The sequence below is a fragment of the Zonotrichia leucophrys genome, chromosome 21 (assembly GCF_028769735.1).
Source record: "Zonotrichia leucophrys gambelii isolate GWCS_2022_RI chromosome 21, RI_Zleu_2.0, whole genome shotgun sequence".
In the NCBI taxonomy this organism is placed as follows: Eukaryota; Metazoa; Chordata; class Aves; order Passeriformes; family Passerellidae; genus Zonotrichia; species Zonotrichia leucophrys.
The window spans coordinates 7767171-7785434 of NC_088190.1; the positions used below are offsets into that span (position 1 = coordinate 7767171).

Here is an 18264-nt window from a genome sequence, read left to right on the forward strand (position 1 = left end):
TGCTGACAGCAGGACAAAGAGATCAGAAATACAGACACAGGAGGTGGCTTTGGTGGTCCTGCACAGAGGCAGAGCAGCTGTAACCTCCATGGAGTCTCACAGCTTGTGCCCAGAGCCTGTGCCACACTGTGAGCACTGTGATGTGCAGCTGAACCCAGCCCACTGGGTCTGCAGCTGGAGGATGAAAATTGCAGAAGGAAACCCAGGAGGACATTCCCTGTCTCCTGTGACTGTAATTCCAGTCCCTCTGAGCAGTCCTATACAAAAGAGATGCCACAGCAAAACCAGGATCAAGGAAAAGCCCACCCACCTTTTACTGCTGGGAGAGAAAAACTGAGCAAAACCCAGCACACAAACAGCTTTTAAAATGAAATACATTGAATCACAGAGTCACAGAGTCACCGAGACCCAAATGGGTTAATAATAAATTAGTGGTGCTTCCATCTTCCTGGGCTCAGGGTGCTCCAGTGCTCTGGTGGAGGCCCTTGGGGTCACCTGTGCACAATGTTCAGGCACATCTAATGTTCCTGTACTGGATTTTATCAGAGGTGAAAGAAAATTAGGGGAAAAAGCAGAAAAAATGGAGACAGAACCACACAGAACATGAGAGATCACATCCTTTGTGGGCCACAGGATGAGGGAGAAGCCTGTCCAAAGAAGGAGAACAAACCTCCTGGATAACCTTCAGGTCACCTCTTGCTTCTCAGTCATGCTGTATATTGTCCTCAGGTCTTAGCCTGGAGACCAGGAGTGTCCCTGTCCATGGCCTTTTGGGACACTCATTGGGGGCTGCATGTTGGAGCTGGGAAGGAAGAGCTGCTACAACATTTCCCAAGCTCTCCTGGCATTAGTTTCTCCTTCAAAAAAGCTTTTCTTTCCTCTCTTTCCCTGCTCAGTGAGGACACAGGTCTGAACAAACACCGATAGTTTCAGCTCCTTGCTCTCCAGCTGCCTGAGGGACCTGTGCAATGGAGGGGGAGACTGAAGGACTGAGACAGAACTGCCTGGACTCATCGTGAGCCTGGGCACAGAGTTGGATCCACATGGATGTCAAAAGGAGAAATCCATCTACTCCTGGCCATCCAGCCCACCCCAGGAGACCATCCAGTGCTGGGGAGGGCCAGCAGATCCTCGCCTTTCTCCAGGGAGGAGGTGCCCAGGGTGGCCCATGTTCTTCCCCCACACCCTGAGGGACCCAGCTCCTCTGCAGGCAGCTGATGGCAGCAGTGGCAGCACCAGTTCCATAACAGGAGCAGATTCCAGGTCTCCATGGCTGCTGGGATTTCCCACTGCTGGTCCCAAGTATCACCTCGAGATCTCCAGGAGCCAAAACTCTGCACAAAGCCCTCCTGTTCCCAGAGCCTGACTCTGCTCAGCCCTCATGGACACCCCCGGGCTGCCGGGCTGGATGTGTGACACAGGGTCACCTCTCACAGCAGAGGACATTGGGCCATGCAGCCCATGGCAGGGGTGCATCCCCAGGAGCCACCACTCAGGGGTGTGCAGGGCTGTCCAGCTCCCTCCTGGCTCCCCTGGAAGTGCCACCAATGACCCATTGCTGTTCAGACAAAAGCCCTCCTGGCGCTTCATGGGAACACAAGGGAGCACTGGGCAGTACCACACAGCTCCTGGGGAGCTGCCACCCAAGCCCTCACCCCAGAGCTCCAGTCCCTGCCCTTTCTGAGGAAGCCAGGACAGCAGGCTCACAGATATTCCTTGTTTACCAACCAGATGGGAATTCCAGGTATGTGTCCATGCATGCTGCATACATTTCCCTGTGGACCCTTCTTCTGCACATGGCAGTGTCTTTGCTGTGCTGTGGTCTTCAAGCTGCCTTGCTTGATATTTTTTTTTCCCCTCTGTATGTAAATGTGAGATTTTAGGGCAGAGTGAGGTTGTTGAGTGCAATCCTGGCCTCTTCCACCCTGGTACTGCCTGCCCACCATGTGCATGGCTCTGGCCCTGGCTGCTGGAAGCATGCTGTGTGTGCTCTGCACGGTGTTGGTGTGTTCTGTGTTGGTGCCTGTGCCCTGTGTGATAATTCAGTGAGCCTTGAGCCCACCTTGGGTGAGGCACTTGGATCCATTTGTGACAGGATGGGGCTGGAGGCTCATCTCAGCCTGTACAGCCAGCCGAGGGCTGGAGCCCACCCACGGCTCCAGCGGGGCAGGCTGGATGGGGTATGGAGCAGAGCAGGGCTGTTCCCCTGTGGGGAAACTGAGGCATTCGGGGGAGAGTGTGGGTGTGCCACTCATTTGTCCCCTTTGTTCCTGGATACTGCCAGGAGCCAGTAGTGGAATAAAAAAACCAGTGTTTTTCCTTTTTCTTGGAGAAAACCTGTGGAGAGGAGAGCAGGGCTGTGCGAGGCTCTCCCAGACCTGCGTTGTCACAACTTCGCCGTTGGTTTGGGGATTTTGCCAAGAGTTTGGTCCTGCATCACAGCAGAGGATGCTCATCATGGCAAAGCATCCCCATCCTGGCACAGCATTCCCAGGGTGACAGAGGATCCCAATCCCATCAGAGCATTCCCGGAGTGACAAAGGATCCTCAGCCCATCAGAGCATCCCGCATGGCTCCTGGTCTGAATGGCTGGGGGACAAACCTGAGTTCACTGCCGTGCATCCCCCAAGGGGTTAAGGACATGCACGGGGCCAGGCAGGCCCAGGCTGTGGTGTCACCCTTCCGTCCTGCATCCCCTCCGCATTCCTTCCCGCATCTCCTCCTCATCCCCTCCTCATCCCCTCCTCATCCCCTCCTCATCCCTTCCTCATCCCTTCCTCATCCCTTCCTCATCCCCTCCGCATCCCTCCCGCCGCTGCGCGGGCGGTGCCGGGCGCTGCCGCTCGGAGCCGGGCGCAGGAGGGCGGGAGGCAGCGGGAAGCGGAGCGGAAGGAGCCGAGCCCCGACGTGCGGGCGATCCGTGCCTGGAGCTGAACCAGGCCGGGCTTCTCATCCCGCATATCCCCATGGAAACCTCGGCCCCGCCGCCCTGCCCTGCACCCCAGCCAGCCCGGGGCACCAGGGGGGCTGTCCGGGGGTGTCCCCGACACCCGGGGCACCTGCCGAGGCTGCCAAAGCTGCGACAGCAGGGATTGAGCCCTTCCTCCCATCCCCGCCTGCATCCACCGCTCTCCGCAGCATCGGGAATCCCCGGCAGCATCCCCAGACAGCATTCCCGGGGCTCATTCCCGGGGCTCATCCCCAGGCAGCATTCCTACGCCTCCAGACCCAGCCCCAGGAGCATCTCTGCCCCCCGGTCCAGCCCTGGCAGCATCCCATCCCATCCCATCCCATCCCATCCCATCCCATCCCATCCCATCCCATCCCACCCCATCCCCTCGATCCAGCCCGGGGTCCGTGGGGTTCCCCCTCGGGGCTGCAGCCGCGGGATCGCCCCCACCCCACCCCGGTTCTTTCCTCTCCTGCGCTCCCCTCCCAGCACGAGTCCCCTGAATGCTCCATTTGAAGCTAATTCCGGCTGAAATCTGGTTTGCTTTCCAACGCTGCTGCTTTAAATTGGAGAGATTGACCTTGTAGCGGGAGGTGACATGCAGATGCACATCAGCAGCCCGTCAGAGCGGCGGCGGGGGCTGGGGGGTGCGGAGCCGCCTCGGGGACACGCCAACTATTTTATGAGTAATTTAATATCTGGAACACAGACTTTTCATTCCCAGAGATCTGCTGGGGAAAGAAAGAGCCTTTCTGCAGCCCCGCGAAGGCTGTTCCTCATAAGGAGGCAGAGCAGGAAAAAAGGGCTGGGATTTAACTCCTTGGTGGCCAGCCAGCACAAAGCCTCCCGGCTCCCTGTCCCTGCAGAGAGCCAGGAAAAGCAGGAATTCCCTGGGCGCCTCTAAGTGGAAGATAAGCCAGGCTGTGTAGCTCCAGGCAAAAGAAGAAATTGCTCCTTCCCACGCAAATCCAAGGGTGAGGATGGGGGAACAAACTTAACAGCAGCCCTGAAGTGAGATTTGGGGTGGGAGCTGATGTCTGATCTCCCTTCCCTATCCCAGACTGGTTTCTGCTGTATCAAACTCTCCAGGAGTCTCCCTGGGGCTGGGACCACCCTCCAGTGGAACCAGTGCACCCAAGGGGACCCAAGCAGGGAGCTCCTGTCACCTGTGTGACCTCAGTGGCCACCAAAGCTGCTGTGTCCTGCTGTGATGCCTGTGACATCCCAGCAGGCACAACCCAGTGCCCTGTCCCAGCAATGCCTCTGCCCAGAGCATTCCAGCACCTTGGCACAGCACTGAACCCACACAGGGATTCCCAGATAGCTCCTGATTGATATTATGGTTTGGAGAAGGGGAGGGAAGGAAGAACACACAAAAAAAACCCCAATATTTCACTCCACAACCTGGCCCAAGGGCAGAGGAGATGGTGGAGAGCAGCCACAGCCTGGCAGCAGAACTGAAGGGAAGGAAGCACTCAGGGCTGTTCAGGAGGGAGCTGCAGGGAAGGGCAGAGCCTCCCTGCACTGAGGAGCAGTGGCACCAGCTCCATGGCACAGGAGCTGTTTGGAGGGGCTGGCATGGGAAGCTGACCCAGAAGGCCCTGTGGGGCTGCCTGGCTGTGGCTGGTCCTGCCAGCAAGGACCAAAACCAAACAAGGATGGTGTAGGAAGGGCTCTTCCTTGGTTATAGCAGGTACTGGGAACTCCTGGGCTCAGTGCAAACACAGCAACACTTCTGCAATCTCCATCATGTTTGCTGGTGATGTTAGATCACACCATGGCATTGACATCCCTGGCTCCATCCTGTTGGGAGAGTAACTAAGAATTAGAAAAGTATAAGGCTGTGGCTAATTCTAAGTCTTGCACTTGCAAGATAGCGTGTCTTTGAGCTTAGCTGGAGTACGATAACAAATAGTGAAAGAGATATGAGAAAAGAGAGATGTAACTTTTAAAGAATGAAAAAGAGCTGATGTTGTAGTGTAGCTAATAGACAGTGTAAATTATAGAATATTCATGAGCTTATTGCTTGCTGTATACGTGTCTGATGCTCTCTTCAATAAACAGAGCTTGCTGAACACTCATATTGGAAGTCTCGAGCCTTCCCTGCACCGAGACAAATGGCCTACTGCAACCCCATCCCACTGACAAACAGCATGGCTGTACTTTGATTCCTCCAGCCCAGCTTCGTCTCCATGAACGCTGACAGGCACACCGATTTCCACACTGGATTCTGTCAGAGTCCTGCTTATGCCAAGACTGGAGCTTTGGCACAGGGAAAACCTCCAAACCCCAGTTAGATAACGCAGGAGAATCCTCCATGTGATTTTCTTGCTGGCTCCTATTGCTCTGTGCCAGGGAGCAGGGAGATTTTAACTCCCTGAGAGCTCTGCTGGTGCCTTTGCCCACAGCTGTGCTCCTAGTTCCCTCCCTGTCCCGCTCAAGGGGCCTCCAACACCAACAAAGCCCCCCACGCTTCTTGGCAAAACACTGACATCCACAAAGCTCCTGAAGTCACCTGGAAACACCTCCTGCCCCAGCCTCAGCACCTGCTGGGGCCTCAGCCCTGCCCTGGTGGTGGCCTGAGGGTCACAGCACCCTGGTGAGGAAGGGCTGGGGCTGGGCCCTGGGGAGGGACTGCAGCTGCCTTGAAAGGAAACCCCAAAGGGAGTGACAAGGAGCAGAACGTGTCAGGGGACAGCTCGGAGCACACACAGAGCACAGGGAGTGTGCAGGGACAGGGGGGACCACACAGGGCTGGGTGTGCACACACAGAGCACAAGCAGGAGCGTGCCCAGAGCCCCAGGGTGGGGACAGACCCTGCAGGTTTATTCCCCCATGCAGCCATGCCAGGTTGAAGCCCTGGGCTCAGGCACCCATGGGGAAGGTGTAAGGAATTAATTAATTATACAAATTGGCCCTTTTCTGAGTGCCAGTGGCTGTGGGGCTGCCCTGGCCCACCCTTACCACCCACAGCACCTGCCCCCACACAGTTTCTCTCCAGCTCTCCTGTTAATGTTGTGTTGTTCCAAGATTGCCCTGTTTCCATGGAATAATGCATCCCAGAGCGAAGAGCAGGGCAGGAGATTCAGGAGCAGGGCAAGGCTGGTCCTGCTGCTCTGGGAACAGCAGGCAGGACAGGTGGGACTGGCAGCTCAGCACCAACCCAGGTGCGTTTGTGTTTTCCCACAGTGCCCTGAGCAGCACAGGGGCTCGGCAGGGACTGATTGCTGCACACAGGGGAAGCAATGCCAGCTCCTGTGCAGGAGCCATGGCAAGGGACACTCTGCCTCTGGCCTCAGTGAGTGCTGTAACAGCTTCAGAGGAAGGGACCTCTCCAGCTGAGGGGGTGCAGGCTGCGGCTTTGGGGCTCCCTACAGGGTCAGATACGTGCTGCCCCCCTTGAGCTGCCTGGGAAGGACTGAAGGGTGGTGTTGTATGGACCAACAACAGCTCCAGCACCCTCTGGGCCCCTGTCCTCATCCATTTTGGATACCCAGGGGGTGCGAGTCTAGTGGCAGCCTCAGGGGAGCTGCCATCTAATGGGGCCACTGCCAGAGGTGGCATTGCTGGGTGCTGGCTGAGACCCATGGGAGGAAACGATGCCCTCTGCACCTGTGGGCAGCAATTCCCTCTGCATCTCTGGGCAGCAATTTCCTCTGCACCTCTGTTTCCCAGCTGTGTGAGCACCGTGAGCTGCACTTGCAGCTGCTGGTACCTGCACTGCCCTCTGACTTACCCCAGGCACAGCCAAGCCCTCAGAACCCTTTTGGCTCATAGCGGTCAGACATCTCTTTTTAAAATAATCAGCTTTTGTCCTTACACCTTTTCAAAAATCAAAAATTATTATATCTATTACCTGGAAAGGCAGAAAGCTTCACCTTGGTGGCTAACAACAACCCAGGTCCCTTCTTACAGAGTTTTCTGCTGCCAGTGCTTGTCCTCTGACATGGGATTGTCCCATGCCAGAAAAAGAACTTTGCATTTGTCTCCATCAAATATCAGTGGGCTTCTGCCAGCTCATTTCCCAGCCTTCAGGGCTCTTGGAATGGCAGCCCTGACCTCCAGTGTATCTCTGTTCCTTGGTACAGTGTCTCCTACCTGCTGAGGGCTCAGGAGGCTCAGGCAGTGTATGCTCCCAGCCCTCTTTTGGGTGTCAAACACCCGCTCTTTTCCCCCACTTGCCTTGCCCAGCTCAGTTTTATTTGTGATGCTGCATCTCCAGCTGTGAAACACCTGGATCTGGGGGCTGCACTGTAAAGGCCATCCAGTGCTCTGGCACAGGGGAACCTCAGAACACAACACCCAACACGTGTGCTCGGACCTTCTGAGAGCAGCAGAGCCTGGGGACACGCATTGCTGCACCCGGGGACAGAAGGCACAGATTCTGCTGCAGGAAGGATAAAGCTGCGAGGTGAGGAGGAGGAGGAGGAGGAAGAGGAGGAGAAGAAGAAGAAGAAGAAGAAGAAGAAGAAGAAGAAGAAGAAGAAGAAGAAGAAGAAGGGGAAGAATGAACCGAGCTAGTCCTGCCCCTGCCTCCTGCCAGCCCTCGCGGGCTCTGCCCGTGGCTCGCAGCTGTGCCCGAGGATGCTGTCCCTGCCAGGCGAGGGCTGAGCCAGTCTCCAGTGCCACCTGCCGGCAAATGGCCCCAGACAGGAGCCCTCGAGCCGGTCACAACAGCCTCGGGCACTGTCCTGCGCTGACACCCGAGCAGCCCAGAGCTGGGGGCCCGGACTCACAAACTGTGACAGTGGTCACAAGGGTTGCAGGATGAAGAGAGAGGCGAGAATGTTGACTTCATGTTCAGAAGGCTTGATTTATTATTTTATGATATATAGACTACATTATAACTATACTAAAAGAAATAGAAGAAAAGTTCTCAGAAGGCTAGCTAAGCTAAGAATAAAAAAGAATGATAACAAAGGTCTGTGTCTCAGCAGAGAGCGAGAACATCTCTGCCGTGAGTGGTCAGTAAATCCAAGCATCCACAGGAGACCAATCATGGATCCACCTGTTGCATTCCACAGCAGCAGATAACCATTGTTTACACTTTGTTGCTGAGGCTACAGCTTCTCAGAAGGGAGAAAAATCCCAAGAAAGGTTTTTTCACAAAAGATGTCTGTGACAACAACCAACCTGGAGACCTCAGGGGTGACGCTCCATGAAATCTGCCCATGGCACACTCACCTCCCCAAGACCTTTTATCATCATCCTTTCCATCCAGACCCTTTCAAATCCCACACTTCCACAAAAATTCCTGAATGTTCCTGTCCAGGCCCACGAGATGGGCTGGGGGCTGCAGGCAGCCCACCCACACAGGTTGTCACCTGCCCCAGGGCCAGGGCTGTCCCCGGGCTCCTCAGCTTTAATTCATCTGATAATTCCTGGGTCCACAGCTCTGCTGTTGAAAGGAGCAGGCTGGGAGGGCTTGGCTGTGCTCCAGGACGTGGAGAACAGTTCTGTGCTGGGGTTTGGAGGCTGTAGTGGGGGTCTTCTCCACACCACCCCCATCACGGCATCTAGTTGTTTGGCCCATGCTGACCTACCCTGCCTTGTCACAAGCTTTGACAATCTTCTGTGGGTACTCCTGTCACTACCACCACCCCCCAAAAAAAGTCTGAGAGAGGTTGGTGTCCCCAGATCTTGCCACTACCAGGACTCTCCAGTACAGCACCACCTCCAGCATCTCCCCACCTACCACCAGCATCCAGTGGCCCCAGTTTTCCCACTCTGTTATTGCCCTGCCCCCTGCTAAAGGCTGAGCTGCCTCTCCATGTTTTCCTAACCGTGGGCTGGGACCCTTTGGGTGGCTCTGGACAGAGATACTTGCCCTGGTCTGCAGCAGGAACTGCATGACTTGTCTGGCTGTTCTCAGCAGCAATGAGATGCTAATGAGCCTGGGCTGCACCCAAGAGGGCAAGAACCAGTACCCTGATTGTGTGAAAATTATTTGTGAGGAAAAAGGCAAATCCTATCCAGAAAGGGACCAATAGTGCAAAGAACTGTCATTTATTGTGCAAGAATGGCAGCAGTGTGCTTCAAGCACCAGTTTGGGAGCAAAGAGTTTCCAGGGGAGTCCTCAGCACTGCAGGGACTGCAGAGATTGGCCACAGACACATCTCCAGTGGGCTAAGCCTCAGGGAAGATGATGAAGCCAGAGAAGATGCTGTCAGACCCTTCCAGCCCCACCAAGGAGTTCTTCTCTGTTGGTTCCAGCCAGACAGACTCATTCATGGCCATCTTGAGGACCACGCCACCCGTGGTGACCTGGAAACTGTTATGCACGTAGTCACAGAAGGTGACAACCCTCTCGCCCCTGCTGCCACCCTGGCCCTTTTTGATGTTGAGGCACAGGTTGCCGCGGGAGGTGACGTGGTAGGTGAAGTAGTAGGTGCCGGGCACGCGGCAGGTGAAGCGGCCGTAGCGGTTCTCGTAGTGGCCCTGCTCGTTGGTGAGCACGCGCTCGAAGCGGATGGGCTGCTCCCGGCGCGGGTAGGAGCTCATGATCCTGGCAGCCGAGAACCCGGACTTGAAGGTGACCTTGTAGTCACCAGGTTCTCCCACAGGGCCAGGCGGTCCCACGATACCTGGTAAGCCCTCTATACCTGGCATGCCAATGGGACCGACCTTCCCAGGCTGTCCCGGTGCTCCTGGGACTCCCCACTCCCCTCTCCATTCTTCACTCTGGCCAGAGGGTCCTAGGAAAGAGGAAGAGTCATTGTGGTCACAGCCAAGCCCCATTTGTCTGCAGAGAGGGAGCACGAGCAAGGAAACCTGTGCTGGGTGTGGGCCAATGGAGACCCTGCCCAACAGGCAGGTGGGACACACCTTGCTGTCATCCCCCTCCTTCCCCAGGTTCCTTGGGGTGCTCCATCATCCCCACCTGACAAGACCTCAAAGAACTGGTGGAAATGGGTTGCTTTCCCAGGACCATGTGCCTAGCACTATCTTTCTCTGCTCTTGGCAGTCACAAGACAGTGTTTTACCCACCTGCAGCCTCTTCCTTACCTTGCTCACCCTTTGGGCCGTTCTCCCCATCCCTGCCATCGCTGCCAGGCTGTCCTGGTAATCCTGGGATGCCTGGGATGGTGCCATAGGTCCTGCAGAGCGTGGCACTGGCAGGCTGCCCTCCAGCCAGGCAGAGCAGCATAGCCCACATGATCCACATCTGTGGGAGCATGGAACAGTGTTGGGGGCTTTTCTGGGTGGTGGGAGGGCTGGGGAAGGCACTCTGAGCTGCTCTGAAAGATGGTGACTGCAAGCAAGTCTAGGTAATACAATCAGGGAGGGAAAACATCCTACTGCAGAGCCAAATTCACTCTCCTGCTGGCCCTGGAGCAAAGAACCATAACCCCTGGGCCAGGCAGGGTTTGCAGTCTCTTGTCATTCTTAAATCCCCAGTTTCCAAATGCCCACAGCTTCAGCCACATGAATATTTGGGACAGGTTATCTCAGAGATCTGACGTCCAACGTGGCCATGCTGCTGCCTTGCAGGAGAAATTCCCCATCTCATCTCAGGACCATACTTGCAGGGCAAAACCCTTACCCAACCACAGCAGTTTTGTCATCTGCAAGGAACAGGCCATGCCTTCCACCAGCATGTCTGAGGGACAGTGCCAGTCCTTGAAGATGGCAATGAGCCCCCAAACCTCCCTCCTCCATCCCACAGGTTCCCCTTGTGACCTGCCACACAGCTGCTCAATGCCAGAGGCATTTCTGTATCTAACAAGCCTCATGGGACAGTTACCTGGGCTTCCATGCCTGGGGTCTGACCTTCCTCCTGCCCTTCCTGCCCAGCTCCTTCCCCCAGATCCTGGTGTGGGTGCATGTGGATAAGCACTGGGCATTTGGGGGCTGGATCTGGACATCACAGCACCCCAGTCACAACTCCCCCATCCCAGCTGGATTTTCCCAGTGCTGAAACTCTGGTGCCAGCAGGACAAAAGATTGGTGAGTTGGATCCTTCAGCCACAGCCGTTCTGAATTGGGTGCAGCAGGAAAAAAGACTGATCCACAGGCTCCAGCAGGAACAAAGACTGATCCATAGGCTCCCAGCCATCAGAAGACAAGAGCTTCTCAAGGCAGGAGAGCACCCCCAGGGCACCTTTCAGACTGATGCACCTTTCAGTCCCTGATAACCTTCTGGAACTCTGCCATCTCTGCTTTTATGTTTTCCTTCTTCCAGGTGGAGCAGGAGGGGTCCATCAGGGCCCTCCACCACCCCCAGCCCAGCACCTCCACCCCCAGTTTCTCTCTGCCCCAGGCCACAGGGAAGTGCCAGCAATGCAGGTGACTGTCACCCTGCCAGAGTTGGGTCCCCCACGTGCTTTTGCCTGTGGGGAAACCTTGGGCTCAGTCTTGCGCTTACCTTGAGCGTCCTGTTCATCAGGTGGGGAGATGGAGCAGGACACCCCAGTGTCCTGCTCAGAAATGCCCGAGAAGAGAAGCAGAAGTTTCCTGCAAGGGCTATTGTGAAAGGATCTGGGACACATCCCCTTTTTATCTTTAGCTCCCGTCCTTTTTCTGTGGCAGTTTCAGATCCTCCACAAATGCTGTTGTCAGCTGAGCAGGACAAGCCATCCCCAAATAGCACCCTGAGCCCCTCCAGCCACTGCTCTGCCCTGCAGGATCCCTGGGTCCTGCTCAGGGGTGTTTGCTATGAGCAATACTCTTTGGAACTCCAGATGAGTTTAAGGTAACCCAACAGAGCTGCAGAAATGTGCATGCAGCAGCACCCCTCAGGCAGCACCCCTCAGGCTGCTCCATGTGCTTCCAGCTCTGCAGGCCCGGGGGAGGCTGCAGGGTCTCAGCATCCATCACCTTGAGTCCGTGCCCCTCTAAATTCTGTGCATGGGAAGTGATTCTGCCCTGTGGGAAAAGCATTCCCTGCTTTGGCTACTGCCTTGTGGAAGTGAAGTACAAGACGTTTGGAAAGGAGACTGCCTTGTTCCACCCTTCAATGTGTGACACCAGGAGAAATCCCTGCTGGGTTTTGGTGGGCTCTGTGTCCTCCACAACCACCAGCTCCTTTGGTTTGGCACAGGAAAGCCAGAGTGCTTCCCCTGCCCCATCCTGGTAGGGACCCCAGGGATGTCCCAGCTATGGTGTTGGGGTTTCCTTTGCAGTCTGTGCCCCTGTAGAGCTTTGGAGAGAAGGGGAATATCAGGGTTCTGCTTGGACGAGTCTTGGTGCCCTCTTGATAGGGGCTGTGTGGGGACATAGGAACCATCCTGTTCCTGCAGCAGCCAGGGGTCCCATCCCCTGTGCAAAGCCAGGTGTGGGTGGGGTGTGGTGGTCTCTGATGCTGGTGAGCCTTGGGGACATGCTGATGCCACACAGATGGCCAGGTGTCGCGTGCACATTTGTGCACACCACATGGAGGAAACAACACACTACACCAGGTGCACTGAGGAACATTTTATTGACACTTTACACAGCCAGGTCACGGCAAAGGGGCTGCTGCAACCTGCTGAACCTGAGGCAGCCCAGGTGGGGAGGGGAAAAATGCAGGGAGACCTCTGAGGCAATGTGGGGTTAGCAGGGGGGATGCACATGGCAGTGCCAGCAGGACCAGGAGCTCAGCACCATCACTCTGGGGGCAGATGTTGCAGATGTTCCTGTTCCCCCTGTGCAGCAGCTACCAGGGCTCAGCCCCCAGACTGAGGGGGGGTCTGGCTGCTGGACTTGATGCCCTCCCTGCAGAGAAACTGGGAGCGTCAGGAGGAGCCCAGCAGTGAGCAGTGAGTTCAGGGCAGGTAGAAGGCGCTGGGGTGCTGGGGTGAGCTCTGCTGATGCTCTAGTCTGGGAAGAGCAGGAAGCCTGAGAAGATGCTGTCGGAGTTGGCAATGCCCACCATGCCATTGTAGTCGTTCACTCCCAGCCAGACCTCGTCGGCAGCAGCCAGGTGGAGCAGCGTCCCCCCTGAGCTGACCTGCACCGCGTTGGTCTTGTGGTCGCAGAAGCTGGCCATCCTCCTCTCGTTTTTGTGCAGGATGACGCAGAGGTTGGCTGTGTGGGAGCTGTGGAAGACGAAGTAGTAGACCCCGGGGAGCCTGCAGGTGAACTTGCCCGTGGCAATGTTGTAGTCGTCGTTGGTGTTGGTGATGACATTGTTGAAAACCACGGGGACGTTCTTCAAGGGGTACTGGCTGGTCTGCCTGGTCACTGAGAATGCTGACTGCAGCTTCTGCATGGAGGTGCCTGGCATTCCCGGGGGGCCAGCATGGCCTGCCACCCCAGGGATACCCATTGGACCAGGGGCCCCAGGGGGGCCAGGCTTGCCTGGAGGGCCAGGGGGGCCTGGTGACCCTTTCATGCCCTTGGGCCCTAGCTCTGTAGAAGCTGGGATACCTGTGGGATGGTGGGGAGTGAAAGGGAGTGTCAATGGCAGGATGTGGGGAGAGGCTTCTCTAGCCCCTTCCCCTTAGGCAGGAGAGTGCTGTTGCCTCTTCCACCTGACTACAGAGGATGCTCTCCACATCCTGCAAACCCAGGCAGACCAGCCATTGAGGACTCAGTGCAGCCCTGCAAGAGCCCATGTGGTTTCCCTCTTTGCTCACTCACCTGGCTCCCCTTTGGCTCCCTTCAGTCCATCCCGGCCATCCCTGCCTGGTATACCCGGCATGCCTGGCAGGCCTGGAGCTCCATAGCAGCTGTGAGGGTCCTCTACAGTCACAGCAGAGCCCACATTCAGGAGGAGGAGGGTGAGGGCCAGATAGAGCTGCTCCCAGAATCTCTTCTCCATTTTGCTGTTCTGTAGCATGGAAAGTGAAAGAAAGGGCTGGAGTGAGGGGTCACAGCAGCGTGGCTTGCAGGACATGGAGAAAAGGAGCCTGGATATACCAACAACACTTGGATGCCTTGCGTGTGTCCTCAATGTCCCACCTATACACACTGCAGGGCAGTGGGGAGGTGGATATGTGGAGATGGGCCCCAGGCTCATCTCCAACCCCAGGGCAGCCCCCGATGGCACAGTGTGAGTTGGACTTTCAGTCTGGATGGAGCCATGAGGTCTGAGGTACCCGTGGCCAGCCCCAAGCCCATGGCCAGCCCCCAGCCCTCTGCGTGCAGTGTCCCCAAACCCTGGAGATGCACACACCACTGCAGACTGTCACCCCGTGCTGCACTGAGGCTGGAACTCCCTGCACACACCTGACCTCCCTCCTCCTCCAGCAGCAGCCTGACTGTCCTAGCTCTGTCCATCAGCTGGTCCACGCTGTCTCCACCACATGCGCGCAGCCCATCAGTGCCTCTGCCTTCGTCCTCTCCTCCTCCTCCTCTCTCTTCCACATCCTCCTCTCATTCTCGCCCCCTCCAGCAGTGTGCCATGCTCCTGGAGCCCCAGTCCCACCCTCGAGAGAGGGACCCTGCAGCACCTCTTACCTCTGGTGGGGACAGGGCAGGGATGCCAGGTTGCTGGTCCCGCTGGGTGCGTGGTCACTGCCAGCACAGCACGGTGGGCGCGGCTCCCCGACACCCTCACGGAGGAAGTCACAGAGTTAGGAAAGGGTAAAGGGCCCTCGTAAACACGGAACCCGAGCAGTTCCCAGCCAAATTTCACATCCTCCTGCCTGATGCTTTCTGCTGAGACAGCACTTTCTTGGCTCTCCAGCGAAACCTGTACTGGTGCCACTGCAACAGGAAGGGCTGCAAGGAAAGAGGTGGGGCACAGCTCAAAGAGATGTGGCACAACTCCCCAGTGCAGGGAATAGCCCGCCCCAGATCCCCTGCTTTCCCTCTTACTTCCCTTTTTTCTGAGCAGAAGGGCAGCTTGGGAGCAGAGCCTCAGGCCAGCTCCAGTGGGCTGGAGATGCCTGTGGCACTGAGGGGCTGCTGCACAGTCACTGCCTGGCTCTCATGGAAGATGCTGCACCCCTAAATGGGACTGGAAGATGCTTCCCTTTGAGAGTTTCTGATCTGCACCCTTCCCCATGCCCCACTAGGTTCTGCTGGGTGCTGGACTCAGTGAGGCCCCAAGATCCCTCACTGGGGTGTTGCACCCTGCAGGTGACGGAGCCTCCTCCTCATTGCTCCAGGAATGGGGATATTTGAGTGCCCAGTGTTTATGGAGCAGCTCCCATGAGGAGCAGTCCCAGGGGATGGCATCTGATGGCAGCTCCACCACCATCACCCCACAACCCCATCCGTGTCCCAATGTCCCTGTCCCTCCTTGCTGTAATGCCAAAGGACCACAGCTGCCTTCTGCCTTCCTGGGAGAGTCTGGGTGCCAACTTGGGACCCTGTGGGTGAGGTACAGGATCTGCTGCCTGTGTTTTCCCCTGCAGGACAGTAACCTTGGGCTCAGCAGAGAAGGACACACATAGCCCCGTCCCAGATGTTTCTTATTCTTCCCTGGAAATGTAAGCTCTGATTGGACAGTCCATTCCTCCCTGTCCTTCTGCATTTGCAATGCCAGGGACAAGCTGGAATCACTTCCCTCCCTGGCAGCTTGGGAAGGGGTCCAGGATATTGATGATTCGGGGAAGATGCATGAGTAGAAAAGAAAACCCAAGGAGTAGTGGTAGAAGAAGCATTTATTTATACTGATGGGGAGGTTGTGACAGGATGTGTCCCAGTGCCAGGAAGGCTTTTGCAGTGGTTAGTGGAGCAGAAGAAGCAGCAGGCAGTGATTTCCCACTCAGGAGCAAAGAGCCACAGCTGGTGACAACTGGGAGTGGAGCTTGAGTGCCCAGGAAGAGAAAGGGATGAGAGTGCACAGCCTCCAGGACAGTGCAGGCAGGCTCAGCATGGAAGTGAGTGCTGCAGTGGTGACCCACAGCTTGGCCAGTTGTGACACTGGGAAAGCACAGAACACTTCTGGATGCTCAGCCTGCAACCATCCCCATGTGCTGTGGCACTAAAGCCTCCCACACACCCAGAGGGGAGCAGCCAGGCAGGCAGACACCCCACGATGCTGTGGGAATCCCTCAGGCTGTCTCTGGGGACACCAGGAACCCGCTGAAGACGCTGTCAGCCTCGGAGCCGCTGTAAATGGAGCTGCCCTGGGCAGGGTTGGTGGTCAGGGACACGTGGTCACCCTTGGCCAGGCTGAGCACGCTGCTGCCCGAGTTCACCTGCAGGATGCCGCGGCTGTTGTTGTCGCAGAAGCTGACCACGCCCTGCCCGTTCTTGGTGATGCTCAGACACAGGTCTCCGCTGGACACCACCTGGAAGCTGAAGTAATAGAGCCCGGGAATGCTGCAGGTGAACTTCCCGGTCTGGGGGTTGTAGGAGTTCTCCTCGTTGGTGATGATCCTGTCGAACACCACCGTGGTGCCTGCGCGTGGCGGGGCCAGCCTGGAGGCGGAGAAGGCAGGACGCGGGTGCTCCAAAGCATTGCCAGCTTGCCCTTTCTGCCCCGGTGGCCCTGGCAGCCCTGGCATCCCCGGAGGGCCTGGCCGGCCAGGTGGGCCGCGCATGCCTGGTAGGCCAGGATACCCTGGTTCGCCTGCATCCCCTTTGGATCCCTTGATGCTCAAGCTCAGTGCTGCTCTCCCTGGGGACAAGAGGGGAGGAGAAGGAGTTCATGCCCATCTGGCATCTCCTGAGCTGCTCCCACAGCCTGGGATGCTCTGACCAAGAGGCTCCAGGCCCCCAACATCCCCAGCTTCCTCTTACCTGGCTCTCCCATGTCACCCTTCTGCCCTGGCCTCCCATCCCGGCCAGGGACTCCAGGGGAGCCATTCTTGCCATCTGGTGCCCTACAGACTCCGTCCTCCAGCAGGGCCATGCCCAGCACTGCTGCCAGGACGCTGGCTGCCAGCAAGAATCCAGGGTGCATCCTGCTTCCTACAGCATAGGGATGAATTGGGGATGGAGGCAAACACCCAGATACGCAGGTGCCCTCATCAGATGCATCTACAGATCTACTGAATTGTCCAGCATGGATAACCAGACACCACATGCAGGGAAGGGTTTTGAGGCTGTGTGATCCGAAATCACTGATGGCACTGAAAATCTCCAGCATGCCCATGGCAGAGCTCTGGGATTGGAAAGCCCAGGACATGCAGCATGGCATATACTCTTTCCTGCATGTCCTGGGCATGGGTAGGGGCACCTCAGATGCCTGTAGAGGATGTTTATTCCAGTTTGGGGGGAGAAGCACTGCTGTGTGGGGCAGTGGCCCCATGGGATAGAGAGCACAAGGGAGGAAAAGATGCAGACACAACAGTGCTAAAGGGGAAAGGGAAAAAGGGCAAATGATACCCAAACCTCCAACATGCAGAGCTGGGAGAGAGGACATGGATCTATCCCAAAATCTGAGGTTCTCAGCCTGGGACAAGTCTGCAGAGCCCAGCGGTGTCCACAATCACACAGAGCAAGGACAGATCCCTGCAGATTCCTCTTCCCCCCACATAATTTTCTCACTGTTTTTCTACTTTAAACCCTTGTGGAAGGGGAAGTGAAGAACAAAGGAGGACAGGGAGCAAGGACTGGAAAGTGGTGGCAGAAGAGGAGAGTGTCCCCAGCTGTTTGTGGTGAATTACCTTGGTGCAGAGGCTGAAGACAGGGCAGTGTGAGCAGCTCTGCTTGCTGGAAGCTCTTCTCTGGGAGTAGGGAGGAAGAAGAGAGGGGTGGAAAGGATGAACTTGCATGCAGTGCAGTTTGCCTGGTTGGAGAACGGATGTGATGAGTTTCACTTTCTCTCTAAGAGAAAGAAACTTGTTCCCCTTTCCATGCTTGACTCATGCTTTACTGGAAACAGCTTGGTCAGGGAGAGTGCAGCACCACTGGGTGCCCAGCCTGGCCCAGCAGCAGGGGCTGGTGGTGACTTGGAACAAAGCAACACGACTGGAGGATGCCCACAGGCTGCTGAGATGGCAGGAGGGGACAGGTGATGGGAGTACCAGGTGTCACAGCCACCCAAGGGATGCTCAGGGCAGGAGATCACCCTTGGAGGCTTCTGCTGTGGCTGATGGGCAGCGTGTCTGTCACTTTGTCATGGTGCTGCTGGGTGCTGACCCCTCCAGATGCCCACCTTGGCACTGCACTTGGATGGAGCAGGATCCAGCAAAAGTATCATCAGTGCCTGTGTGGCTCAGCTGGGCCTCGAGTATTTTGGTTGGATATTAGGGAAAGGTTCTTCCCCCAGAGGGTTCTTCTCCCCAGGGAACAGGCATGGCCCCGAGGCTGCCAGAGCTCCAGGAGTGTTTGGCCAATGCTCTGAGGCTCAGGATGGGATTGCTGGAGTGTCTGTGCAGGGCCAGGAGTGGGACTGATTATCCCTGGGGGTTTCTTCCAGCTCAGGATAGTCTGTGGTCCAACAATCTCCTTCCCGCTGCTCTCACTTCAGTGCTTTGGGGACCTGGTGTCTAGAG

The 18264-nt window shown here is 56.6% G+C and overlaps 3 protein-coding genes across 4 annotated transcripts; all 3 read right to left on the reverse strand.

Moving 5' to 3' along the window:
• Positions 1 to 7743: 7743 nt before the first annotated feature.
• Positions 7744 to 11424, reverse strand: C1QB (complement C1q B chain). The gene is made up of 3 exons (XM_064730549.1): positions 11316 to 11424; positions 9956 to 10115; positions 7744 to 9645 (listed from the first exon to the last, which is right to left on the reverse strand). Exons 1-3 carry the CDS (start codon positions 11331 to 11333, stop codon positions 9077 to 9079), a joined length of 747 nt encoding a protein of 248 aa, XP_064586619.1. The 5' UTR covers positions 11334 to 11424; the 3' UTR covers positions 7744 to 9076.
• A 925-nt stretch (positions 11425 to 12349) lies between these two features.
• On the reverse strand, positions 12350 to 14465 carry C1QC (complement C1q C chain). 2 transcript variants are annotated; one of them, XM_064730587.1, is made up of 3 exons: positions 14330 to 14465; positions 13511 to 13700; positions 12350 to 13297 (listed from the first exon to the last, which is right to left on the reverse strand). In XM_064730587.1, the coding sequence occupies exons 2-3, from the start codon at positions 13689 to 13691 to the stop codon at positions 12744 to 12746; spliced, it is 735 nt and encodes a 244-aa protein (XP_064586657.1). In that variant the 5' UTR covers positions 13692 to 13700; positions 14330 to 14465; the 3' UTR covers positions 12350 to 12743. The 2 variants fall into 2 exon arrangements, with proteins under 2 accessions (XP_064586657.1, XP_064586656.1); XM_064730586.1 differs by lacking the exon at positions 14330 to 14465 and having other exon boundaries at positions 13511 to 13709.
• A 997-nt stretch (positions 14466 to 15462) lies between these two features.
• C1QA (complement C1q A chain) lies at positions 15463 to 17575 on the reverse strand. Its single transcript, XM_064730603.1, has 3 exons — positions 17434 to 17575; positions 16565 to 16735; positions 15463 to 16442 (listed from the first exon to the last, which is right to left on the reverse strand). Exons 2-3 carry the CDS (start codon positions 16725 to 16727, stop codon positions 15874 to 15876), a joined length of 732 nt encoding a protein of 243 aa, XP_064586673.1. The 5' UTR covers positions 16728 to 16735; positions 17434 to 17575; the 3' UTR covers positions 15463 to 15873.
• Positions 17576 to 18264: the final 689 nt, after the last annotated feature.